At 29.8% G+C, this 27231-nt stretch overlaps 3 protein-coding genes across 10 annotated transcripts; 1 reads left to right on the top strand and 2 right to left on the bottom strand.

The window, feature by feature from the left end:
- Positions 1–8406: 8406 nt before the first annotated feature.
- On the bottom strand, positions 8407–12092 carry LOC105637355 (uncharacterized). 3 transcript variants are annotated; one of them, XM_089716100.1, is made up of 3 exons: positions 11969–12074; positions 9568–10768; positions 8407–9483 (listed from the first exon to the last, which is right to left on the bottom strand). In XM_089716100.1, exons 2-3 carry the CDS (start codon positions 10741–10743, stop codon positions 8836–8838), a joined length of 1824 nt encoding a protein of 607 aa, XP_089572226.1. In that variant the 5' UTR covers positions 10744–10768; positions 11969–12074; the 3' UTR covers positions 8407–8835. The 3 variants fall into 3 exon arrangements, with proteins under 3 accessions (XP_089572226.1, XP_020536274.1, XP_012076190.1); XM_020680615.3 differs by having other exon boundaries at positions 8407–10586; positions 11969–12092; XM_012220800.4 differs by having other exon boundaries at positions 8407–10768.
- Positions 12093–13146: 1054 nt separating this feature from the next.
- On the top strand, positions 13147–20584 carry LOC105637383 (GABA transporter 1). Of its 6 annotated transcripts, XR_016318772.1 has the most exons (9): positions 13147–13653; positions 14617–14735; positions 15248–15478; positions 17364–17461; positions 17569–17755; positions 17995–18122; positions 18212–18304; positions 18394–18952; positions 19057–20584. XR_016318772.1 is itself a non-coding variant. In XM_089716145.1 (8 exons), exons 1-8 carry the CDS (start codon positions 13511–13513, stop codon positions 18478–18480), a joined length of 1086 nt encoding a protein of 361 aa, XP_089572271.1. In that variant the 5' UTR covers positions 13147–13510; the 3' UTR covers positions 18481–20584. The 6 variants fall into 6 exon arrangements, 5 of the variants coding, with proteins under 5 accessions (XP_089572271.1, XP_089572277.1, XP_089572272.1 ...); XM_089716145.1 differs by having other exon boundaries at positions 18394–20584; XM_089716151.1 differs by lacking the exon at positions 18212–18304 and having other exon boundaries at positions 13381–13653; positions 18894–18952.
- Positions 20585–21442: 858 nt separating this feature from the next.
- On the bottom strand, positions 21443–26745 carry LOC119370022 (AT-hook motif nuclear-localized protein 6-like). The gene is made up of 4 exons (XM_089718944.1): positions 26593–26745; positions 24925–25056; positions 22699–22866; positions 21443–21920 (listed from the first exon to the last, which is right to left on the bottom strand). The coding sequence occupies exons 1-4, from the start codon at positions 26743–26745 to the stop codon at positions 21627–21629; spliced, it is 747 nt and encodes a 248-aa protein (XP_089575070.1). The 3' UTR covers positions 21443–21626.
- Between the last annotated feature and the right edge of the window lie 486 nt (positions 26746–27231).

Raw genomic sequence — 27231 nt, 5'->3', positions numbered from 1 at the left:
TATAAATTATCTATTTTGTGAAATTAAAAAATAGAAATTATTTCAGGAAAAAGAAAGAGATAAAAGTGTAAAAAATGAACATAATTCAACATAAAAAACGAATATTAATTAATGAAATTCAATTTATTATCTCTTTTTTCCATATTACTTTCACAAGCAACATCTATTTTTAGAACTCCATTTGCTTCAAGAAAATCAAATTTGCTAAATTTGAAATATTCTATCTATGTAGTCAGAAGAACACATTTATGTTATTATCATCAATTGAACTCTCTCTCTCTCTCTCTCTCTCTCTCTCTCTCTCTCTCTCTCTCTCTCTCTCTCTCTCTCTCTCTCTCTATATATATATATATATGAGTATGGCTACTGATTTAGCTTTGCCAATGACCCACTTAACCCACTAATCATGTGGCTCATTAATGACATAGAAATTTAAATTCAGGGTTTTGGCTAAATTAATTAATTAATGGCTTCAAACTGAATCAAACTAGTCAGTTCAGTAAGCATTGATTTGGTCAAATAGTTCAATTTTACTTAAAAAATAATGTTTTAAAATAATAGATCAAAAGACTGAAAACCGAAATTATGAAAAATTTCAAATCAAATTCAAAATTGAAAATCAAATAATTAAACTAAAGACCGAAAATATTTTGGTTCGGTTCGATTTTTTATTTTTTCCGAAGTTTGCTCGGGTTACTTCACCACAAAAGGTCAAAATTAAAAATCTTAAATTGCTGCAGTTAGAAAAACTTTATTTGGTATCACCCTTTTTAGGAACATGGATTACTAACATTTCTATAAAGAAATAAAAAGAAATTTATAAAAGAGAATATGACGTGATGCAAACCAAAAATAAAATCTCGTATCTCAATAATTAAGCCCTTCTATAACAAAATTTTCAAAAAGGACAAGTTACTCCCTCACCTAACACTAAAAATAATTAAAGTAGAAAAAAGATAATACGTACCATGGTTATATAATATAATTCTATACAAATTTCATATAAAATAGTTGGAAAATGACTTATTTAAATTTGGTCTATGAGTTCAGCGATAGACCAAATCAATGGTGAAGTGGAAATAATTTTTAAAACATCTCTATTGTAATTGATTTGGTCCATGGATTAACTCACATACCAAATCTAGCAAGTTTTATCTAAATATGATTCCCGTGTGTTGTACCCTTGTGAAATTATATTAAATTGATAATTTATTTTATGTCTTTTATTTGTTTATTTAACTACTACAGTCATAAATATGACATTTGATAATTGAAAAGTTTTAATATATTTGAAGATATTTATTATAAACAGAAGAAAAAAAAACATATTTAGAGATATTAATAAGTTAAAATATATTTATTTGGAAGATAAATTATGAAAACTTATAATAAGAAAATATGTCATAATAAGAAAATAATTATTAATTTTCTCGTTTTTAATCTTTTTGTTGGAACTTGTATGTTAATAATTGTGGTTTTACTCATATATGCATAATTATACATTCAACTATTATTATAAATTATTCAAAAAAAAATTATTGAGCAACAATTATTAGACTTTTTAGTTTATTATTATTATTATTGTTCAAAAAAGCAACAATTATTAGATTTTTTTTTTTTTGGTCTATTGATTTCAGATTGAATAAAATTTATAAATTATCCATTTTTATGGTTTAATAATATATTAAAAATTATTAAATCATGAATAGTCTTGAAAAAAAAATTTGTATGCAACTATGTATTTTAATACAACACATTAATAATCTTTCAATTTAAATTAGCCGCTCAATGTTTCTCCCAAAATCTAAAAGCTCTATTTTCTTCTTCTACAATGGGCACTTTTTTTTTTTTTTTTTTTTTTTTTTTTTTGCAAATAATCTTCTGAGTTATTGTCGTCAAATATTGAAATTTATCATCGCCCATATTTTGGGATTTTGTTTTCAGATCTAGTTCTGAGTTCTTGTTATCACCATTATGGTGATTTTGTTTAATATTTTTTTGTTATTTGGATAGTTATGTAATCTCCTCTCTAATAAAATAAAGAAATTTGAATTTGAATTTGAAGGTAATTAGATCGGACTTGTAACTTGTAGAAAGATCATAAAGTCAAACAGTGGCTATGAATAGCTACCAAATAAAGCAAGACACAAAATATTATGTGCTATCAACTCGACCAGATACTTCAAATCAAGATAGTGTTTTTTTTTTTTTCTGTGCATAAGCAGTTTATTATTAGACTTCTTATACAAAAATATAGAAACATCATTTCTGTATACAGATTCCTCTTAATGAAATTTCATTGTGATTTCTTATAAAAAAAAATACAGCACATTAATTAAAATTAAACCGAAAGATCAATTACTTTTTCCGAATGTCTAATAAGGTGTTACTAATTCTGAGTACTTAATCCATCCACCTAACTTGAGCAATATTCCTGTCAACATATATTGTCAAAAGATGGATTTTGTGTTAGGGTTTTGTTTTGTTGAAAAAAAAAAAAAAAAAAAGAAGTTGTAAGCAACTATGAAGCTTCTTTATGTTTTTTGAACTAGTCCAAAATTTGCATTGTCTTGCTTTAGGCTAATCACAAATGTCACACTAATCATGTGTCAAAAGTTAGTAATGGTGACCTCTGCACCCTCCATTCCTTTCTCCTTTTCTTATACCCTACCTGTCTTTACTCTTCTTTTCTTTCCATCCCTTTTTTTTTTTTTCTTTTCTTTCAATTATTACTAAAACTTATTTACCCCATTATTTTATTTTTTGATTTTTTTTTAAATACACCGAATAGCCGACATAATGGATTTTTAAAATTAGATAACCGTTTAAGATTTAAATTATGATGAAATAAATTTAGCTTTTTATAATGTGATTTGGAATAAATCAACTATGAAGGATCAAATTTTGATTATTAGAAATTTGATATTTCAATATTTTTATTATAATTTTAAATTATTAATTATTTAACTTAGTTAAAATGTTTATTTTTTCTTAATCTGAATTATGAAGATATAATTTTTAATTTGATTTCACTTGATTTCCAAATGAGAGGTCAGTTTCTTCATCATTTCTTTGATTTCACTTGTTAATTTCATTTTAATTAAAAAGAATTATGCAAAGGAGACAAAATAGAGGAAACTTCTTATATATATTCATATCCCGTACATGACCTTTCTTTTTCTAAACAACTCACTATGTGTGTGTGTCTTCAATGAATGGTTTTTCTATACTGTCGGTCGGGTTAATTCTTCAACCTTTGGATTCCTTTTCTTTTTCTCCTTCTATCTATATTTTTGTTTTGCTTTTCTTGATTTTTTTAATTTTTAAATAAACTTTGTGTTGAAAAAAGGACAAAAAAAAAAAAAAAAAAAACACTTAATTGGTTCTTGGAAGTTGGAAGAAGTTCAAATAAAACAAAAAGAAAAAGGGCAAAAGAGAAGTTTGTGGTCCAATTTAACAACCATTTTTTATTAATTAATTTGATTTTGCATTAAACAACAAATAATAAGAACAAATACTCGAAAAACTGAATTGCATTTCTAACTTTACTTATAAGTTGATATATAAATGATCTTGAAATTGATATATGTGGAGTAGAAAATTTTATATTTGATCTTTGATATTTTAGAAAATAATTTGTTTTAAAATATTTGTTATAATTGTGGTTTCAAAGAGTAATAAATTTTTTTTTTCTATATTTATCCTTTGTATATGAACAATAATTATTACTTCAATTTAATAGTTTTCTTAAAGAATTAGAATTAAATTAAGGGTAATGTAATAAATTTACTCAATAATTTATTATAACTTAGATAAATTTAATAATTTTTTTAAGGGAAATGAAATTCTAAATGTACAAATATTAGGAAACAGAGATAATAAAAAAATAATTAATATTGTCACTAGAATAATCAATATGCTTAATTAAGATTATGGTCCATTTACGGGTTGGAGGTGGGAGTGGTTGATCTCACAAATATTTAATGTCGGTGTTAAAAGTCTGTGGATTATTATGAAAAATATAGCTTATATTTATTAATTGTCCCTAAACTTCAATTTACCACTTAAAAATATATTAATTTCTGTTGAAATACCGTAAAAGTCTTTTACTCAGTTTTCCAGTCAACTACCGGTAACTGACGTGGAATAATTTTTTAATGAAAAATTGAAAAAAAAAAATGACATCATATTTTCTTGAGATTTTTCTTTTCTTTCTCTATGTTACCTTTTCTTTTCTCGTTTGATGAGCAAACCCACGTTCACGTTCTCTGTGCTATGGCTTTGACATTCACTTTCAATGTGAATATGAAAGAATCCAAAATAAAAAAAAAAATAAAAGAAAACACTCAAACTCACCCTATCATGAAATGGATCAAAACAATCTTTTGTTTGAAAACTAAAAAAAAAAAAAAAAAAGTTAAATATTACTATTAAAATGGAAAAAAAAAATATAATTAACTATTTAATCTCTTTATTTTTGTAAATATATTAAAAAGTCATTATATTATTATTGACCCATTAAAATATTTAATCATTCTTTCAAAAAATCTTTATTTTACCTTGAATATTGATAAAAAATGCCATCCGCTAACACATATTCAGAAATTAAAAGGAAAAATATTTTTATAGTTTAAATATTTCTAAAATAGCCATTAATTTGTTTTTATACTTTCCATTTTAATTTTCTCTAATAATCATATATATGATTATTAATCGGAATTCATTAAATGGTAAATATTAAAAATATGAACATAGTTACACTGATTCCGATGAAAATGGAATTGTACCTTAAGGCAAACTCTTTTTTTTTTTTTTTACCATATGACTAAATTTCCCAACCCTATCAAAGTTACTGCTACCAGCATTTGTTTTTACTTTGTAGACATTCTTCTGCGGCATAAATTAACAGCCAAAAATTGACAGGAATTCTAAATAATTAAACCGCTAAAAGGTTAATGTTATTATTACATATTATATATACGTGTTGACCTGCAAATTAATCTATATTTGAAGAGGTTAAAACGTCATTTTATGTAGACTTGTCTTGCACTTTTGCTACTGATAAGGGCACACGTACCAACCCTCTCTGCTTCATATTATATTCTTAATTAAATCCCGCAGTTTTATAATTAAATTCGGCAGTTTTATTATTATTCTGATTATTATTATTATTATTATTATTATTATTATTATTATTATTATTCATTTGGACGTGCAACGTTTTAACGGGCTGAAAGAATATTATGTGTTATATGATAGAAAAAGACTTTCCTTTTACGCACCGTATAAGTGATAAAGTCATTTATCACTGATTATTGAAAATTGTTGTGGTCAGAGATTTCAAACCTGAAACCTCTCATTCTCTACATAAGTGATAAGATCATTTATCTGAAATTATTGAACTTTCAATTTATTTGTCAAATAATAATGAAACAAACTTGTTTATTTAAGGTAAACTAATAATGCTTAGCTGAACTTACAAGTTAATTTTTTTTTTAAATAAAAAAAATTCTAGAGTTAATTCAATAAGCTATATAATAAAAAGATATTGTCTCCCATAAGTATAAAATGTCACCATATATGTTTTTTAATTATTCAGTAATTAGCTCTTGATATTACTTAGTAATTATTAAATTTAATAAATCGTCACATTCAAATATTTAGGATTCTACCCAAATAACGACTTTTTATTTTTATTTTTTATTATTATTCAGTAAAAGCTTCAGAATTAGAATATAACATTATTTAAAAATTTAATGAAAGAAGTGAAATTGCAACCTATGAATTATTAAGACTTTCTCACACAACTCATGTGTCTGAGCTTAATTTTGTCGAAGTCAAAGTTTCCAACTAGGCACGTGAAAATAGAATAATATAGAACAAAAAAAGTTAGGCACATGAGAAATAACATACACCAAATACATTCAAATAGAAGAAAAGTAATAAGAGCATTTCAATACAACTGTTAATCGTGTTAATTTATCTCTCACGTTTGAAAAAATTAAAAGTTAAAAATAAAGACTTTCTCCAACGCTATTGTTTGTTTAATTTGTAAGTCTAATGTGTCAAAAAGAAAAAAAACATTATCTATCATGCTCTCTATTTTCAGAGAGTCTGTTAGACATAGACAGCGTGACTTAGCTTTTTGTTCTTTTTTTCCTATTTATATATTTATTTCTTATTTTCCTCATTTATTTGTGCTCAAACTTCTTGTTGTGATGAAACAGATTTCTTCTTCATTTATTGAAAAATTATTTTTAAAATTTAACATCTATAAATACACATTTAGCCGTATCACAATCCGCAATTTATATTATTAAAACACATCAACCACAATTCATAACTGCATTAAAGATACGTATACGGGTTAGATTCAACAAATAAAGGGCAAACCAAGTATTGGGGTCCAAAGGATTTTCTCAGCCGATTGACTGTCTTATCTTTCTTTTATTTTCCTAATTTATGGCTCTTTTCCTGCCGTGTAGTTATATACTTTTTTTTTATCAATGCTTTCACTTTATTTGTATTGTATGAATTAAGTTAATACAAAGTTAGGTCGTTGGGATTGGGATTGCTTTTTCAACTTCTTCACTTGTCTTTTCGTGTAGACAGACACAAACATTAAATCTCAAATTTAAGATTTCCCCTTTTCTTTTCTTTTCTTATTATAAATACTCTCCATTATCTTTTCTCCTATAAATTGGCATTCGGCCGCTGATTTTGCCTCAACATTTCCTGTTAGATAATAATAATAATAATAATAATAATAATAATAATAATAATTTTCTTCTCAATTTCTAATAAAGAACTAAATTAAAACAAATTGCACACCGTAATTTACGCTTTAATTGCATGATTAGATTAGAGGTCGATAGTCAAGATTTTCAATCTAGCAAATTCACACATACATGTCCATTTCTCATGTTGTTGTTTTGCTCTAACAGAAAATCTATTGCCTGGATTTGCAAAAATGTTCAACTTTATAAAAGTCTATCAATCTGGTTCCTAATTTCCTTCACAAATTAAAGCCTGCAACTTTATTCTCGAACAGGACTTGAATAAGAACACCTGATATTTCCAACAAAATACAAATACGCCCATTCATCTAATACAATTATTCTTCAAATTATCGAATTGTATCGAAATTGTAAGATTACGAGTTCAAATCTTGGTCGAAAAGAGACTTTTTACTCACAAGTTCTGTAATTTTGAAAGTTGCAATGACGCTTTTACTTTTACTTTTATATTACAAATGTGAACATGAAAATGATGTACCAAATCAACTGAAAGGCTGAAACCATCTCATAGAGCAAGAGCAAGAAAGATCTGGACAAGACTTATTTAATATCTTTAACATTTTGGATTGTGACCTTCTATGGAGTTGATTAACATTGATTGAAGCATCAAACTTCCAATTTCAGGACAAAAAATCAATTTGGGGGTGAATACCACTTAAGTAATGCATGCCCAATTCAGAAATTGCACTAAAAATGTCTATTCTACAGACTATAAGCTCACTACTTAAGAAGGGAAGAACAATCAGCAGTATATAATCAATTATGAACAGATTTGCAAGCCAATTCATATCATAACCAAACCTAACCTAAGACAAAATTGCAAAGAGTGAAGAAAGAACATTAAGTGCAAACAAATGTCATTAGTGTTCACATGTAATGATAATTTGATTACAAAAGCCCCCCTCATGTCATTAGCATATTAAGACAGAAAAGATTTGCAGTTAATTTAGTCTAAGGGAAGAGGCTAAATGAATAAATAGAAGTAAGTTTATCGTATCAACCAAGGAATACCCCACAGAGATATTTGATAATGATAGTGGGCCTCTGTAATTACATTTCTGGACCAACAATGTCTATTATTTTTTGGATACTGTATCATACATGCTTTAATTTTGGCCGTTGGTAAAATACATGCATGCCTGTTAACACCAGACAAGACAATTAATCTTGCTACCTCACCAAGCAATAATAAATCTACTCCTCTATTTGCTACCCATTAATCAATTTATAATACTCTCTCGCTCTCGCCCATTTTAAGTGTCTGCGTAAAGATTAAGAAAATCATTAAATACCCTAATTTTAGTGGAAATATCCACAAACAAGAATAAAGTTGGAAGAAAATATGATACTTAATTTTCTAAAATGACAAATGAAGCCGGACAAAAGAAATCCTAAACTGACACCTAAAATGGGACAAGAATAAGATTCCATTAAATGCTTTATCAAAATATTAAAACTCCCAGCCAACAAAAATAATCCTTTCAAGTGTTCTATTAATTCTAGGATCGTTCACTCAAAAAGCTAGACATATAGAAAGTAACAGAATAACTTCTGTCATGTATGCAAAAAGAAAAACAAAACCAAAAACGGAGAAGAAGAAGAAAGAATATGAGTGGCAACTGCAATTATAAATTCTTGAAAGATGAACTTGTAATCTTGAGGTCACTAATGTTGATGTACAATTATCATTTGAACTACAATTTACAGAATATTTAAACTACAGATAGAGAATTCTTTACTCATGATATAGTACATAAATTTTAAGCAAGACAACTTACTAATCTTAAAGACACCAGAAAAGACCAACTGGATTGGCACATGGCAAAAGCAAAAGGCAAATGCAACAGAACGTGGTTCACTGGCAACTCACTGCATGATATCAGGCCCAAATGTGGCAATTCTTTTGAGTTTCAGGTACACACTAAAGCGATTAGTTCCAATAGCTGATGCTTGAGTTCAAAGTCCATAGGCCTTTCCCACTAAGTAAATTTCTGATGCAAAAACGTTTCACAATAGTTTAAAGGCAGTGCATGCTATGTCACAAGTTGTCATGGATATTTACAATTGCCTTCATTTGATCGGGATGGGATCCATCCCATGTTTTAACTCCAGAGGAACTTGAAATTGGATTTCTTTGGCCAGGAGAGGAACTCAGATTTCCACTTCTTTGGCTTTGAAGTCTAAGATTGTTTCGAACAAAAAGAAGGTCTGCCAGTCTCTGCACTCCCAACCTGTTTGCTGCTTCTCGATGCGAAAGGTCATTATTTTGCCAAATTTCTTGACACATTGAAGTGCTTGAAACTTGACTCAGAACCTTTATGGCTAGCATCTGTAGGCTAGGGGTCTCAAAACCAAAGTTCTCCCACCATGCAACTGGGTCCATTTTATCTCGACAATCAACAGCATCTTCTTCACCTAAGGATCCCTCTAGATGCCAATATGAGCTAAGCTGCTCTCTGAGAACTCGCCTGGCTGCACTTTCACTTTCATATCTTTCTAGAGTAGCTTTCCAGCCCCGCATTACAGATTTCTCCTTGGTTTGAAAGTTTCCAATATATCTAGGGTTCAGTATATAACCTGCAGCATGAACAGGGGAAAATAGCGCATCCCATTTATTCTCAATCAGTCCTTCCAACTGATTCAATATGCCATCATCTATTGCCTTTCTCCTCAAGGTTTCAAGTGCCTGAAACCGCCAATCATAAACAGCACCAATAACTGATTTATCAATTTCAAGTGTAGCTAGTAATGTTACAAATGGCTCATATACCTGCAACATCAAATGGGTCTTGCTCCAGAAATCGACACCTAAAATGGCAGATTCAACATTTTCAACATCCTCAGCAATAGTGTGTTTCCACTGCTTCCACTCTTCACTAACAACCACCTCTTGAAGAGCTTCCCTTAGCTCGAAAATCCTTTGAACACAACAATAAGATGGTGCAGATCTGGCAGAAATTGGATCAGAGCTATCTTTCAGATTTTGAATGAAAAGACATGGAGAATAATGATGATATGTCATCATGCATTGTTCAATTGCCTTAGCACACAAGACAACAGGTTTTATCCATTCCACTTCAGCTATTTCTTCCATCAACATGAGAATAGAATGTGAAGTGCAAGGAGACCAAAATATATGAGGGAACTTCGACGATACATAGGATTCAGATGATTTACAGGCATTACCAATATGAGAAATAACCTGAAGCACATTTGATTGTCCAATTTCTATAATTGCATCATTAAGTGCACCAGTAAAAACATGGTCTACTTCATTACTATCATCTACATCAACAGCTTTCAAGAATATAAGGCCCCTTGGACTTGAGACAAATATATTAATGTGGAAGCTACCTAATGTAACATCTAATCGACCTACACACAGTATCGTGCACCCGGTATGCGGCCAAGACTCTCTAACTAAAGCCATTGACTTTTCAATCCTCCCTTTCTCTTTACTTAAAAAAGAATCAGACAGCTTACCTATCAATGGGGGTTCATATCCAGACCCAAAAGCACCAATTGCTTTCACCATTTCATGAAAGTAAGGAGAGTTAACAATATCAATATTTAATCCATCTGCATAAAAAAATCTAGCCACCGCATCGTCTACATCATCCTTGGTGATAGTTTTCCAGGTAAGACTTGGCTGTGAAGTCCGAATTCGCTTACCAGGCTTCCCATTCATAGAATTCTTTTTCTTTTTCCTTGCAAGACGTTCCTCCTCCAGGATCTGAAATGCTTCTCTCAGAGATCGGTCTATTGCTGGGCAGCTTTTGACCCCAACACCTGAGAATCCAAGAAGGTGAGCCCTAACACGTGAATATGATCCATTATATCGTATATTACAATGGTTACATTTCCATCTTTTTGTACCACTTCCTCTGTCAAATCCACCAAAGACACTAACATGTTCCCAACCCCACTTATCTGTTTCTGATGGCATACCTTTAACCCAAAGTTCTGTACGCCTAAAATGGAAGAAATGAAAAACTCATATGTTAATGTAAGAGACAGAAGTTAAAATGTGTTGCACTTAGCACATGTATGAAATGTGATTCTCTGCTAATATCTCACACAATTGCTAGAAAAAATTAGAGATATTGCACCAATATGAACTCAATTAAAAATTCATCTATTTATGCGTCCTAATTTGCTTGAAATGATATCTCCAAAACCATTTCCATGAACTTCATTAAAATAGAACAACAAGCTGTTATAATGTAACCTTAAGCATGCCCTTTATAAGAATAATCTAAATCACAGAATATGGGTAGTACTGAATTGGCTTGAAAATTGGAACTGGAAGGAATTGGAAGCTTGCCACCTGATAATTCATTAAATTGTGACTTAAATTCTGGCCTACTTCAATCCAAAACCCAAAGACACAGTTGAACATTCAGGTTCTTATGCATTTCAGCATTCATTACACTTCATTTGGTCCATGGAATGTAACAAGACAGGAATGGAAAAGCTAATTAATAGCATGAAATAGCTATTCTTTACTCATCCATTTGTATTCCATAAATTTAGAAAATCTCAAACATATGTCATAAATTTATTATACAATTCAGAATTTCATCCAAAACTTGACATTATAAAACTGCTATTCCATGGAGTAATTATTCAACATCTAAAACTTTTAACCAAAGCCAAGAATTACTATTTTATTCAATCTTATAAACATCTAACTTTTTAAAGTATAAAAATGTAGAATTCAGACAAAATCTACTAAGTTTTTATAATGAACTGGTAATTGGGTTAGAGAATCAGAAATTGAAAAAACTTAGAAGTGTTTGATAGAAGCAAAAATCCATCACTGAAGTGTGTCATTAATTACCTCTTACATACACTAATTATATGTATCATTAACAAAATCAGCTCAAAAATTCAAATGCTCCTCACTTCATTACTTAATTCAATCTTTTTATTAATCTCTGAAAAATCATAATTATATTAGAGAAATTGTAGTTAACACTTTAGAAATCAAAACAGAGCATGCTCTGTTTCCAAGTGGATATCAACAAAAGTAGAACATTCAAATTAATATAAAAAAAAAAAAAAATTAAGCAACCCAAAGAACAGAAATGTTAAGCAATCATACAACTTGAATTTCAAATTGAGAGAAAAAAAAAAAAAAAAGAGAAAGAAAGAGAAATAATACTGCTTACCGAGTGAAAACTTTCGATTCTTGTTTCCGGTAATCGAAACCTGCGTTTCTTTTTGAAAGGGTTTCTAAAAGGTAATTTGAAACTTTTCGAAACAGAGTTTCTTTTTTTTCCTCAATTAATATTTCGGCGAGTGTTTGGTTGTGGGTTTATGCTGTACTAGAATGGAGGTGCAGGTGGTGAAAACATGGCGTAGAATAGAATTTTATTCCGGAGAGTAAATAAGATTATGTGGGCTGGGCCAACCAACCTCAGTCTCTTTTATTTAGTCAAGGGCCGAAGGTAGTCTTAACTCAACATTTATTAACATTTTTTTTTTTAAAATCAAGTTTTATGGCCTTTTTAAATTTCATTTGGATTTTTGGTAATTATTATATTAAGGGTTAGATGGCATTTGATAACAAAATGCAAGATTTATAATTAATGTTTTTCACATTTATTAATTTTATTTATTTTGATATATTTATTTGCATATATCTATTATCAAGTAATAAAAGTATTTACCACTAAGTTATATCTTGATGTGCTGCTCAAAAGTTTTAATTAAGCTAAAAATTCACTTAAATTAATGATTTAATAAATTTTTTATATAATTTAAAAATTTTAAAATTTCATTACTTAAATTATTCAAAAACTTACCTTAAGTTTTAAATTCACAGATTTAAACAGGATCTACGCGATTTTATTTTTAATTAGAGACTTATTATTCTACCCAAAAAATTCGCAATGTTCTGTGACTTATTCAACTATATATCCACCTCATCACATTAAGATTTGCCTAAAAGGTGTTACATAGTATATCAAATCAATAGGCTTTCTGCATTTAAGGATAATACATCTTTAAAAGCATATATATTAAATTTGCTTCGTCTTATTAATTAATTAAGGGAAAATAATTATTTCGTCCTTCAAATTTACCATAATTATTTAAGTAATCCCTCATATTTTATATAATATATAACTCATCCCCGACATTTAACTCTGTTTAATTAAAAAGTTATTCCGTCCAAAAATAGGGTATTTTGCCGTTAATTTGAAAGGAAAGTACTAAAACACTCCCTCTCTTCTCTCTCCCCGTTCCAGAGGCAGCAGCTCCTCCCTCCCCCTTCCACCTTCTTTTCTGATCGCCCCTGGTCCAGCATCACTGCCATTGTGTCACCGCTATCTTCCCTTCTTTGTTTTAGTGCTTTCCTTTCAAATTAACGGCAAAATACCCTATTTTTAGACGGAAGGACTTTTCAATTAAACATAGTTAAATGTCGAGGATGAGTTATATAGTACATAAAATGTGAAGGACTACTTAAATAATTGTGGTAAACCTGAGGGACGAAATAATTATTTTCCATTAATTAATGTTTATCTCTTGATTTGTAGATTGGATGGATCTATGGTTCTGTTATAGAAGATATACTTAATGCATGTTTAAAGGGTCCACTGCTATATAATCTTTGAGGTCGTCTAAACCAAGTGCTTTGATGGGCCTTTAAGCTAATACTAGACCTAACCTCACTCAAGCTTAAACCTAATCCTAAGTTGATCCCTTTCATGGTATGGCCTGCATGCTACGTCAGATGCGGAAGCAGAATTCCTCTACAGCTAGCCAATGTTGAACAAGTAGCCCTAGTTGGACTAAACCGGAGACTCAAATGCAATGTGGATGCTGCGATTTTTGAAGAAGCAAGCAAATTGTATGCGGTAATATTGTGTCATTTTCAGGGTCTTTTTTTTTTGTGCTATCTCAGGTTCTCTTGTATGTAATTCTGGCCCAAAGAGAGGTGCCTTCATAGCTATGTCAAGAGACTTATGTTTATGTGGGTTCGATCATACTTTGTCAGATTGTCAAAAATTATTGAATTTAGACAATGGATGGGTTGTCCATTGGATTAGACATCAAGCAAATATAGTAGCTCATAGTATAGTTAGGCTGCTATTCATCACACTAGGCAAACTATTTAGAAAGAGCCTCCAAATTATATTTCTGATTTATTATTTTTATGTTACTCGCCTTTTTTTTTTTTTTTTCACTTATCATTAATCATTAAGATCTTAAAATTGATACACGACGAACAAGATTTGCTTGTCACAGTTAGTTGGATCCTGAACTTCGATTAAATCCAGTTTGAGTATTGTAGGTCCCGTATAACGGCCGATTCTGAATTTTTACATCCAAAGCTCAAATTTGAACCCGTTAATAAAGAGAGAGTTTCAACCATTCTATCCCAATTTCCTATTTAATGTTTGGATCTTAATGCTAAGTTTTTCCTAGTTTTTTATAATAATATTCTCATATTCCAATTTGGTATTTATTACTCAACCAAAATGTGTAGGCCGTTGGGCATACATGTAGAGAAACTGTATTAATGTCAATTTTATAATTTTTTTGTCTCAAAATATCCACATATATTATATATACAATACAGCAAGTTGGAATGTTAAGTAGTATTTTGTCCTATTGAAGGGTGGTTGTTATTAGAGAGAGGGAGAGTCCACATGTGGATAGATCAGTGAACAAATCATTAAAGTCAGTTATCTGACTATGGTTACTAAATTCATATATATACATACATTTTTCTTCTTTTCAATTCTAATAATTTCGCTCACCTTTTTCCTTTTATCTTTCTCTTCTTCTTCTAAACTATTCTTTTGCTGAGAGGGAAAGCCAGAGAGATGGAAACTGTGTCAGTGAATGGTGAGGAAGATATTGGAAAGGTTCCACAACAAGAAGCTAAAGAGCTTGATGCTGGTGCTCTTTTCATTCTCAAATCCAAAGGTATCGTACTTTCTTTCTCTTTTCTTTTATGATCATCTTCTTTAAAGACAGTTCAACAAAAATGAAAAGGAAAAATAAAAGTTTGTGAACTTCGATTACTGACAAAAAAAAAAAAAAAAATGAATATAAGCTTTTTGCTCGATTATGAATATTTTTGTCAATTGATGGGAAATGAAAAGCACAAGTGAATAGTTATTAACTTTTAAGCATATTTTTAAACTAGTTTTAAAATAATATTAAGCATAATCACATTCCAAAACTCTTGTAGTTTTGTAAACAACCCTTCTCTTTGTCTTTTTCTTTTTCTTTTTCCTTTTGGTATTATAGATGAACCACTCTTTTCTTTTGTTATTAAATATTGAAAATAATTAATTTTGCCATCGCATACTAATTATATGTTACAGTAACATCATTACTAAGAGATATGTGGATTGAAATGTTTCAGATTTGAATATTTTTAGTAATTAATTTAGAATTATTAAAATGATATTTTACCAATTTAATTAATGTAGGATCGTGGCTTCACTGTGGATACCACTTGACAACATCAATAGTTGCTCCAGCTCTTCTAAGCCTCCCATATGCTTTCACATTTCTGGGTTGGGGAGCTGGAATTTCATGTCTTGTTATCGGAGCTTTGGTCACTTTCTATTCCTATAACTTACTGTCTTTGGTTCTTGAACATCATGCTCTTATGGGTCATCGCCAACTTCGCTTTAGAGACATGGCTATTCAAATCTTAGGTAAGATTGTATTATATATAACGAGAAAGACTTATTTATACTCAGATGTATGAGTTTATCTATACACTAAAACTAATTAAAATTAAGTTTTTAGTTAAAATGGACATATTTATAAATATTTACCGAAAAAAAAGTTAAAAATTTTAACAACTTTTGAAAAATCTCATCATTGATTGGTTTTGATATATAGGTCGACTCATATACCTGGTGTAAGCAAGCCTCATCTTATATATAACACATTCTCTTTTTTCTTTTTTATTTAATTAATTTTTTTGTTCTTTATTTTCTTTTAGTTTTGAGTCGTTTCTTGTTAAGGTAGTTGCTAAGCATTGATCAACCTCTACTAATATATAAAATAAAATTAGGGCAAAAATATAAATTTCTAAATTTTTTTTTTTGAAAGCTAATGAGTTCGAGCAATTATACCAAACTAAGAATATTCCTTAATTGAAATAAACATATGAATTTAATATGATACATGATATAAAAACTGCTCTGTGATATCATTTTCCGTCTAAAAAAATTATCCAGATTTCATTATAATTTGATCTTGTTTATAATTTTAGTATTCGAAATTTTTTATCAATGAGTTTTCCATTACGAGTTTTCTTAAAACACATGCCTAAATAGATTAAAAGAGTTATCCTACAATACGCGACTAGCAAATAGATATGCTTTCGCAAACCAGTAGTAAATACATGTACGATTGACGACAGATCCAGCTCGAATCCCCTCTCCCAATATTTTTTTAAAAAAAAAAAAAAAAAAAACTGCTTTCTTTATTGCAATGCCTAACAAATAATGAATGCCATTGTCCTTTAAGGTTGTCGAGTACAATCTTTCAATAAATTGAGACATTGATTTGGTCAGAAATGGTCGAATTAGTCATGTCCTTTTTAGCACAGTTTCCTTCAATTTCAATATTCTTATTAATTAGGTAAATTAATAGTGGAATTGATAATTATTTACCATTTATAGGGTACCTTCAACCAATTGCCTCAAATAATTAGTGCAAAATTGACATACTACACTACTAGTTGTTCACTTATATTGTTCTCTCTACTCAGATACTCCAAAAATCAAAATTTGATAATTCAAAATGTTTTTAAGAACGAGCTTTTAAATTCAAGCTTCAAGCATAGAATGCCTTTAAATATTCAGAAATTAACTTTTTTTTTTCTTTATAGCCTTTTTGGTGCGAATTCGGATTGATCGGACCAGTAAATTTTTGAAACTAGATAGAAAACTTAAAAAAAAAAAAGGCAAAAATTTTACATAAATTTAATTTAATTTGACTAATACACCTTTTACATAGATTGAAGGGGAAATTTTACTTATTATCCTATGAAACATCTATTAATTAAAAATAAAGATTTATTAAAAATAAAAAATATATCAATATAATAAAAACTCTTAATTTTACACTGTATAACAAATATTTAACTGCTTAATTATTAACTAATTTTGTCAAAAAAAAATATATCAATTCAATTAAAATTTTTAGAAAAAGATAAAATATGAAAAAGACTACAAAATTATGTGTTTCCAACACATTATTAGCTTTTGGTGGGACTTTGACATATTTTAAGTAAAAGAAGTATTGAATTTCAATTTCAATTTTTCTTCTCCTTTTACGCAACCATTCCTACCGCTCTCTTTATCCACAAATATAAATTATGTAAAATTATTGCATAATAATTAAATAATAAATTCACCTAAATTATAACTAAATATTTATTAATCTGATATAAATTATCATTTATCTCACATCATAATGAAAACATAAACTAAATAGGTGAAAATTTTTTAGCAAGTGCAAGCTCTAATTTAATTGTTACATGTTACCATTTTCTCAATATTAAGATCAATTTTTTACTGTTTGTAGGTCCAAGGTGGGCCAAGTATTATGTGGGTCCAATTCAGTTCATGGTGTGTTATGGTGCTGTTGTTGGTTCTACACTTCTTGGAGCCCAATGCATGAAGGTTAAAATAGATTAACGGTTACAAATAATATTCTTTTTTTTATTTTTTAAAATATCTAAAATAAAAAATTAATTTATACCCTTTTATTTATTTATTTTATAATGCAGGCAATTTACTTGCTATCAAATCCAAATGGGAATATAAAGCTTTATGAGTTTGTGATAATATTTGGATGCTTAATGTTGATATTAGCTCAAATCCCATCTTTTCACTCTCTAAGACACATCAGTTTGATATCCTTGCTTCTATGCCTAGCTTATAGTGCCTGTGCCACTGCTGGTTCTGTTCATATTGGTATGTGCATCAAAATATATCTTTTTTTTTTATTTTTTTAAAATCGAACCTTAAATCAATTTTAATTAATTAAAAATAAGCTATTTGAAATAATTGAGTATTCAAATTTATATTTCAAGTAAAATTATAAGTTTAGTATTTTAACGATTCATTCTCTGATAATATTAGTAATTTGTGTAAGTAATTTGAATTAAAAAATTAAAATTTTTATTCTTAATTTAACTATTCTTTTTGCACAGGAAATTCATCAAAGGAACCAAAGGACTATTCTCTAAAAGGAGACACTCAAGACCGTGTTTTTGGATTCTGTAATGCAATTGCTATCATCGCGACAACATATGGCAATGGGATCATTCCAGAAATTCAGGTTTGAATAGTATGTAATATTGTTGTAATTAAAAGATAGATTTAATGTCATAGCCCTACCCTTGGTAAGTATTGTCCGCTTTGGCATAGTCCCCGGATGGCCCGGATGTCCCTACACCTCACGGTTTTGTCCCTTTGAGCCAGGGGTCACCCACTCTGCCAACTCAAAAGGCGCCTACCAAGGTTAGAGACTACCCCTCTTATGTATAGATCGTTTACCTCGTCCGTAGCCGATGTGGGATTCGCCTAAGGTGATGCCCCCTGATGTCCAGGATGTCACATTCACCCCCCCTAAGGGACTCAGCGTCCTCGCTGAGGTTTGCCCCACCACCAGCCAGAGGGAACGAGGCCGGCTCTGATACCAATTGTCATAGCCCTACCCTTGGTAAGTATTGTCCGCTTTGGCATAGTCCCCGGATGGCCCGGATGTCCCTACACCTCACGGTTTTGTCCCTTTGAGCCAGGGGTCACCCACTCTGCCAACTCAAAAGGCGCCTACCAAGGTTAGAGACTACCCCTCTTATGTATAGATCGTTTACCTCGTCCGTAGCCGATGTGGGATTCGCCTAAGGTGATGCCCCCTGATGTCCAGGATGTCACATCTAATGATCTTCTTAACACCATCCTAGAGCCGGATACAACTGCACACCAAGCATGGGAACGTTTGAAAAATACTTTTTAGGATAACAAAAATTCTCATGCTGTTTATCTGGAAAATCAATTCACTCATGTTCATCTTGATGATTTTTCAAACGTTTCTGCTTATTGTCAGGGACTTAAGATGCTTGCTGATCAACTTTCAAACATTGGTGCACCGATCTCAAATCAAAGGTTAGTTCTCCAGTTAATTGCCGGATTGAATGAGAATTACGATGGTGTTGCTACTTTCATTCAATAGAGTGATCCATTGCCTCCGTTTTATGAGGCACGTTCAGGGCTTGTCCTTGAGGAAACCCGCAAAGCTAAGCAAACAGCCACAACCTCTAATGCTGCGGGAACTGCTCTTTTTACTACTGGTAGTTCGGATAATAATTTTGTCTCTGGTCGTGTCTCAAATCGTGGCTCAAGTAATCAGTACAATCGCAGTAATAACGGACAGAAACGAGGTCAGCCTCGAAACAATAATAAAAGACAAAGCAATGGTGGCCATAACCACAGTAATGGACATCCACAAGGGGGGCAGCAGTGTTTTTGGCAGCAGCACCCACCATTTTATTCGTGGTCTGCCTATCCACCATGGCACTCATGGGGTCAGCAAGCTTGGACTTCACCACCATGTCCACATCCAACAACTCCTTGGGCACGTCCACCTGCACGACAGTCTGGAATTCTAGGATCTCATCCACAACAAGCATATGCTGCATAGGCATTTCCTTCTAGTTATGCACCTACTGATATTGATGCTGCAATGCAAACCATGTCTCTTAATCCTCATGAAGAGCTTTGGTACATGGACACATGAGCTACTTCGCATATGACATAATCTACAGGTACTCTCTCGTCTTATTTTAATATGAGCAATAATAATAATATAATTGTTGGAAGTGGACAGGAAATTCCAATTCGTGGTTATGGACACACATCTCTTTCCCCACCACACCCACCATTCCATTTAACCAATGTACTCCATGCACCCAAACTCATTAAAAACTTGGTTTCTATGCGTTGTTTTGCTATTGATAATAGAGTTTCTGTTGAGTTTGATCCTTTTGGTTTTTCTGTAAAGGAGTTATGGAGAGGGATGCCACTAATGAGATGTAATAGCATTGGGGACCTTTATCCTATATTATGTTCTCCAGTTCATTCTCCATCTCCTTTTGCTGCTCTATCTTCTGCTTTATGGCATCATAGATTGGGACACCCAGGAACATCTATTTTAAATTCTCTTAGCAAAAATAAGTTTATTGATTGTAAACTTTTTTCTTATTCGTGATTCCTGTGTTTTTAGGAAACATGTTAAGCTGCCTTTCCTTTTTCTGCTTCTTTTTCTTGCACTCTACTGCCGATGTGGGATTACCCACATACTCCAACACTCCCCCCTCAAGTGGGACTACCCACTTGACAAGCATACGATGGCCCAACACATGGGTCCATCAGGGTACGATCCAACACGGGAACTTCCCGTTGCAAGGTTTGAGTCCCAGGCTCTGATAATATGTTGAGAATCTCGGCCCTATGAGCAATTAATCAAATCAAATTCAATTATTATATTTAATATTGGACTTATAATGAGTTGGGCTTGCCTTTAACACAAAATGGCTTAAGCCATTTTAGTTGGTTCACCCTTCACATTATATGCCTTTTTAGTTAGTTGTATTTATCCGATGTGGGATTACCCACATACTCCAACACTTTAGTATCTTCAACTTTATATATTATTTTTTTTCTGTATTATGTGTAAACAAAATTAATTATATAATTGACGTGTGAAATTTGTCAATTTTTTTCTATTTAGTATTCCAACTATATTTTTTTTATAACTAAACGGTTTAACAAATAAATTTATTATAAATTAAGGATATTTAGTATCTATTTCGTAGCATTAGCTGTTTTAGTGTGTTTATATTAGTTGTTAGTTGTTAACTATTAGCTTTTTGGTTAGTAGCTTTTTATATAGCAGTTTATATTATAAATGTTCAGAAAAAATAGTTGCAAAAAAAGAATATTAGTTATTTAACTAACTGAATTTGGAGGAAAAAACAATAGATATGCTTAAGGATGAAAGTGGGATGGATATCCATGAATTTTAAGCTACTCATACATGTATTCATTTAAAATTTTACTAACCGTCATCGTTCCATATTCGTTCAAATATCTATTTAAATATCTACATTCGAACCCGTTTAAATTTTTACTACTCGTACCCGTTCAAAACTTATTTAAAATACCCTTATACAAGTAGGGTATCCGCGAATCTTATACTGTCCAAATTCAGATTTATTTAAAATATAATTTTTAGTAATAATGAATAGATACCCATAGGTACACATTGACAAATCCGTTTAATATAGCGGGTAACGGGTATTGAAAAATCAATATGCGTATCCTATCTATATCTATTACGGATAATAATTTCATTATTCATACATGTTTCAAATCCATTTATAACTTTAAATAGCCTCTTTAAATGAAGCGGAGCGCGATGAGTACCCTTAAATATCCACACCGCTTTCATCCCTAGGTATGATTGTTAACTTAGTAAAATATAATTTTAACTTAGTAAAAACGCTAAAAGCTATTTATAGTCTTATATTTCTTTTTCTTTTCAAAGGAAAAAAGTTTATCTGAAATATGTATGAAATTATCAAATAAATTCCACATTCATTTATATTAACGATTATGCAGATAATTAAACTAAAGGTATTCGATATTTCAAAATGACATATTTGTTCTCACACTCAAAATCCTCACATCTAAAAGTCTTACCAACACCAAACCAAATTAAGGGCTATAATCAGAAACATAACAGAAAGAAAAAGAAATTAAGAATCCCACAACCCTTACTTCAAATATTATTAATGGAATTTATATCTGGAGACAGTGCCCTTCCTCCTGAAATGGATGGTGGAAGCTGAAATATATCTTGAGGATCAATTTTCAACATGTGTTGTTGGCTTACAGGTAATGTATTAGCAGCCTCTGTGCAATTCCCTTCACCCTCTGTAATTGCTGCAATTTGTATGGAAAATTTTGGAATTTCTGAATCCGCAAGCAAAGTCCCACCAGCTGTTGAAAAATTAGCCAATTGACTCAATTTGATATTCTTACTAATATTTTGCTTGAAACTCGCCACAATTAGCTGAAAAAATTGAAACAAATTAATTCTCTAAAATTTAAGGAATTTATTTGTAAGTTTGCACTTTAGATATTTGCATAAATGAAAAGTTCATTCAAAATTCTAATTTTTTTTTTAATTTCATGAAATTGTTATTGTTGGGTGAATATCTAATCAAATTGTTGAAATTTAAAGATGATATCCAAACTTAACCAAAAAAATACAAGTGAATACAATTATTAATTTTAAGTACAAATTAGTAAAAAAATGAATACTCAAAGTTAATTTTATATTTACTCCAAGTATAACAATCTATTATATAATTATTTTTCATTAATTTATAAATAATTAAATTTTATGCTTATTTATACTCAACACTAAGTCTTGTAAGAAAGTAAAGGTTAACAGAAACTGGTGAAAAAGTAATGGATGAAAAAGTCTGAAAATGAACAATTTGACACTCTTATTAAGTGAAGTCGAGAGTTCAATTTTTATAAATGGAGCAGATACCCTAATGATTTTTACACATCTGATGCAGAACAGACACATCCAATATATTTTAAGAAAGAGGTTTTTTGACAAAATTTATGAATTGACAGAACTAGAATAAATTTTAAGGGGGGAGAAAAAAATATTTTCAAAAAATTTGAAGGAGGTGAAATTAAAAGAAATTCACTATTTTATAAGTAAATTTTAAAATTTTTTATATTTTATAAAATAAATTTTAGGAAAATTCTAAAATTAGAGGAATTCCGGCTCTGTGAACTACTGGAGAGGTATAAATTATATATGGATAGCTTACCTGAATAGGTCCCGATGCTATTAAGGAGCCAACGACACCGCCGCCAAAAACCCCGCCATCAGGTTTTGCGAGAGAAACACTTAACATGCCAGTTTTGCTATGTGCTCGTGCCCCATTTTTTTTACCAAATGTAAATGATCCACGTAAAGAGAGAATTTCAAAGCGGCCCTGCCAAAAGAAAAACAATTAGAAATTGGATCCATTTTATAGTAGTCTTTTGCATAACATGCATTGAACGAGATTATGTTCGTAATATACTCATTTTTTTATTTATATTATATAATAAAGTAGTCTCAGAATAAAATTTAATTTAATTCCTAAACTTAATACTTTAGTCTGTAATTTATAAATACAGATTTTTAAAATTTTAATAGATGCCAAAAAAGAAAATTAAGTCATCACTTAATCTTCAACCCTCTGCTTTTAACACCAAATTAATATATATATACAACTATAATGAAAAATAATAATGTTTTTTTTACTATTAAGTAAAAGAAAATAAACGAGAAGATGATTTGAATTTATAATGTAAATCACTTAGGTTATAGTGGTAATATTACTTACCCAAGTGTATCAGAGAAAGGAATCTATGTATATACATACAAATTCTTAAAACCCTAAAAAGTGACCCAAATAAAAATATATTATTCTAGTTTTTTTACAGTTTCCTAAACATTATTTTCTTTTTAGTCAAACAAATTTAGGATATAATAGAAAAAAATCAAGAAAATTAAAAATCCTTAATCATCAATAGGCCATCTATTTATTGCATGAGAGATATAAATCTCTTACTAAATTAAAATAATAATAGTTAAAAATTATTCAGTAACGAAAAATAATATTATTAAGAATAAAATTCTTTCAAAATTCACCTAACAAAAAAATATTTTCAATGTATATAAACATATAAATATATCAATAAAATAATATATATTTTTTAAATTAAAATTTTCAATTGCTCAGCATTCCAAATTTAATTATGTAAATTTTATTTTGAATTTATTTTTAAAAAATATATCCAATCAAATATAAAAAACATAAATAAAAAATATTAATATAAATAACATAGTTTTTTCTTCTTTTTTTTCTCTCTCCTAAATAAAATATTATATATATTCTATTTGAAAATTTATTTTTTTAAAAAATATATCCGATCAAATCATAGAAACATAAAAAAAATATTAATAAAAATAATATATTTTATTTTTTATCTATATCCTAAAAGAATTAAATATTTAATAAATAAAATATAAAAAATTTTGAAATGTCTCATTATTATATATATTTATTAAAAAATAATTTAGAGAATATAAAACTTAAAATTTTGGAAAACTTAATTATATATATATATATATATATATATATATATATATATTTATTTATTTATTTATTTAAAAAATAATTTTTTCATGAGAGGTCTAATTGGCCGAAATGACACTATAGGCTACACAATAAGAAAAAATTCTCTACACACCAAATTGATGAAAACATTTGTGGTCGAGAGGATTCGAACTTTAGATCTCTCACTCTTCACGTAAGTGAAAAGACAATCAGATCACATATGATTTGCTTAAAAAAAAATTTAATAAATATATCCAATTAACTAATAAAATGTACACTCTCCGTCCTATTTTGTTTGTATGGTTTGACAAAACACGCATATTAAGATCTAGTCAAAAAAATTTATTTTACCCCTTTTTATCCTTAACTTATTAAGATATTAATAAAATTTCTTCATTTAATAAAGGATCATCAAGGTTATCATGAGAAAAAGAATTGTTTACAAATATAAATTTAGAAACCTTGCTAACATTTTGACACAGAAAAAAAAAAAAGAATAACAGGCAACAAATGAGATGGATGAAGTAATTTCTAATTAGTTATGCTTAAGGTTATTTTAAGATATATTAAGTATCATCAACGGCGCTATTAAAAATCTCATTATTCTATCTATTCCCATATTTATATATAGTATAGATAAGTAGAAATTTAGACATGTTTGGTCATGGAAAATAATCAAATATTATACTAGTATTAATCTGTTTGGTTGCCAAGAAAACCAAAAAAAAAAAAAATCCACTGTAAAAAACCAATCACTACCCACTACCCAGATAAAAAAAATATTATTTGAATTCTGATGTAAGGTATGACAATAGTAAATTAATTATATATTTTCATTGTACTAAATTAGCAATTAGAAAGAATTAGATGAGAGACAATAAATACCTCATATCTCAAAATTCCACCAGAAGAACCTGGTTGGCGTATTATAACACTTGAGACAACTCCAGTAGCAGAAAGAACACAAACTGCTCGAGAACCTTTTTGGGCGAATGATATTATCAGACTTACAATATCCTGATGTTTAATGAAAGAACAGATTTAATTAGATGAAAGCCAAATAATCAAGAATAAGGCAGGCAAATTGGAATGTCAAAAGAAAATTAATGTTTAAGGAACAATATATACCTCTCCCGAGTTCACCAATTGAAAGGGTTTCTGAAAGATAATTTGAAACTTTTTGAAACAGAGTTTCTTTTTTCCCTCAATTGATATTTAGGGGAGTGTTTGGTTGTGGGTTTATGCTGTACTAGAATAGAGGTGCAGGTGGTGAAAACATGGCGTAGAATAGAATTTTATTCCGGAGAGTAAATAAGATTATGTGGGATGGGCCAACCAACCATAGTCTCTTTTATTTAGTCAAGGGCCGAAGGTAGTCTGAACTCAACATTTATTAACATTTAAAAAAAAAAAAAAAAAAATCAAGTTTTATGGCCTTTTTAAATTTCATTTGGATTTTTGGTTATTATTATATTAAGGGTTAGATGACATTTGATAACAAAATTCAAGATTTATAATTAATGTTTTTAACATTTATTAATTTTATTTATTTTGATATATTTATTTATATATATCTATTGTCAGGTAGCATATGCATTTACCACTAAGTTATATTTTAATGTGCTACTCAAAAGTTTTAATTAAGCCAAAAATTCACTTAAATTAATGATTTAATAAAATTTTTTATATAATTTTAAAATTTTAAAATCTCATTACTTCAATTATTCAAAAACTTACCTCAATTTTTATGTTTACACATAAATAATATATTTTTTCATTATTGTTTAGTTTTTGTGTGAAGTAATATTATATATTATTAAATCTATCTCCACAGTTGCACTTATAAGTTTTATTTCTTTTCGAAAATGTCTGTTGTCATTTCCTTACGTCTGTCGTCATTTCCTTATGTAAATAAGTTTATAAAACTGATTTTATCTAATTGCTATTTCGATTTATAATTTGCTGTGCGATATTATTTAATTTGGATCAAATTTAAATTCATAAATTTAAATAGGATCTACATGATTTTATTTTTAATTAGAGACTTATTTTTCTACCCAAAAAATTCGCAGTGTTCTGTGACCGCAGTGTTCTGTGACGTATTCAACTATATATCCACCTCATCACATTTGCACGTATCTGATATAAGATTTGCCTAAAAGGTGTTACATAGTATACCAAATCAATAGGCTTTCTGCATTTAAGGATAATACATCTTTAAAAGTATATATATTAAATTTGCTTTGTCTCGTTAATTAATTAATTAAGGAAAAATAATTATTTTATCCCTCAGATTTACTATAATTATTTAAATAATCCCTCATATTTTATATAATATATAATTCATATTCAACATTTAATTCTGTTTAATTAAAAAATCATTTCGTCTAAAGATAGAGTATTTTGCCGTTAATTTGAAAGGAAAGTATTAAAACAAAACCACCCCCCCCTCCTCTTCTCTCTTAATTTGAAAGGAAAGTACTAAAACAAAACCCCCCCCAACTCTTCTCTCTCCCCGTTCCAGAGGCAGCAGCTCCTCCCTCCCCCTTCCACCTTCTTTTCTGATCGCCCCCGGTCCAGCATCATTGCCATTGTGTCACCGCCATCTTCCCTTCTCTGTTTCGGTTTCCATCCAGCACAACTATAACAGGAAACGTTGCGATTCGTTTCCAATCGGGACAGCGCAAGTCTCGACTTCCGTTGCATTTCCGGGCAACTCCAACTTCCACCAATCGACCTCCACTCCTTTCTCATTGACAACGTAGCTCTCTCTCTCTCTCTCTCTCTCTCTCTCTCTCTCTCTCTCTCTCTCTCTATTTTAACTAACGCAACAGCAAAGAATGAGTCACGATTAAAACTTTGTTTTCCTTACCCATTTTCCTCTTCTCCATCATCTTCCTTCTCTCACCACCACAGCCCAAATTTACTCCGTCCACCACCGAGAAGGTGCTGCTAATTTTGTATTCGAGGACAGGATTGGAGAAGCTTGGAGATTCCTCTACTCCTAGTTGAAGAGCAGCCGTTGCTATGTCATTGACTAACGGTTGGATTGTAACAACTTTTGATTTACTTGCTTTCATGGAACTGCGAAGTGGCCCTGCTTTCGTTAGTTCTTCTTATTTTGCTGTAATTATGGCCAAAGCTTTATTTTAAGGTATTAAATGATACTGCTAAGGTAAGAAAAAGGAAAAA

This window comes from Jatropha curcas, chromosome 1 (assembly GCF_041381405.1).
Source record: "Jatropha curcas cultivar XTBG-Jc1 chromosome 1, XTBG_Jcur_1.0, whole genome shotgun sequence".
NCBI lineage: Eukaryota > Viridiplantae > Streptophyta > Magnoliopsida > Malpighiales > Euphorbiaceae > Jatropha > Jatropha curcas.
This window is presented reverse-complemented; position numbering and strand designations above follow the sequence as displayed.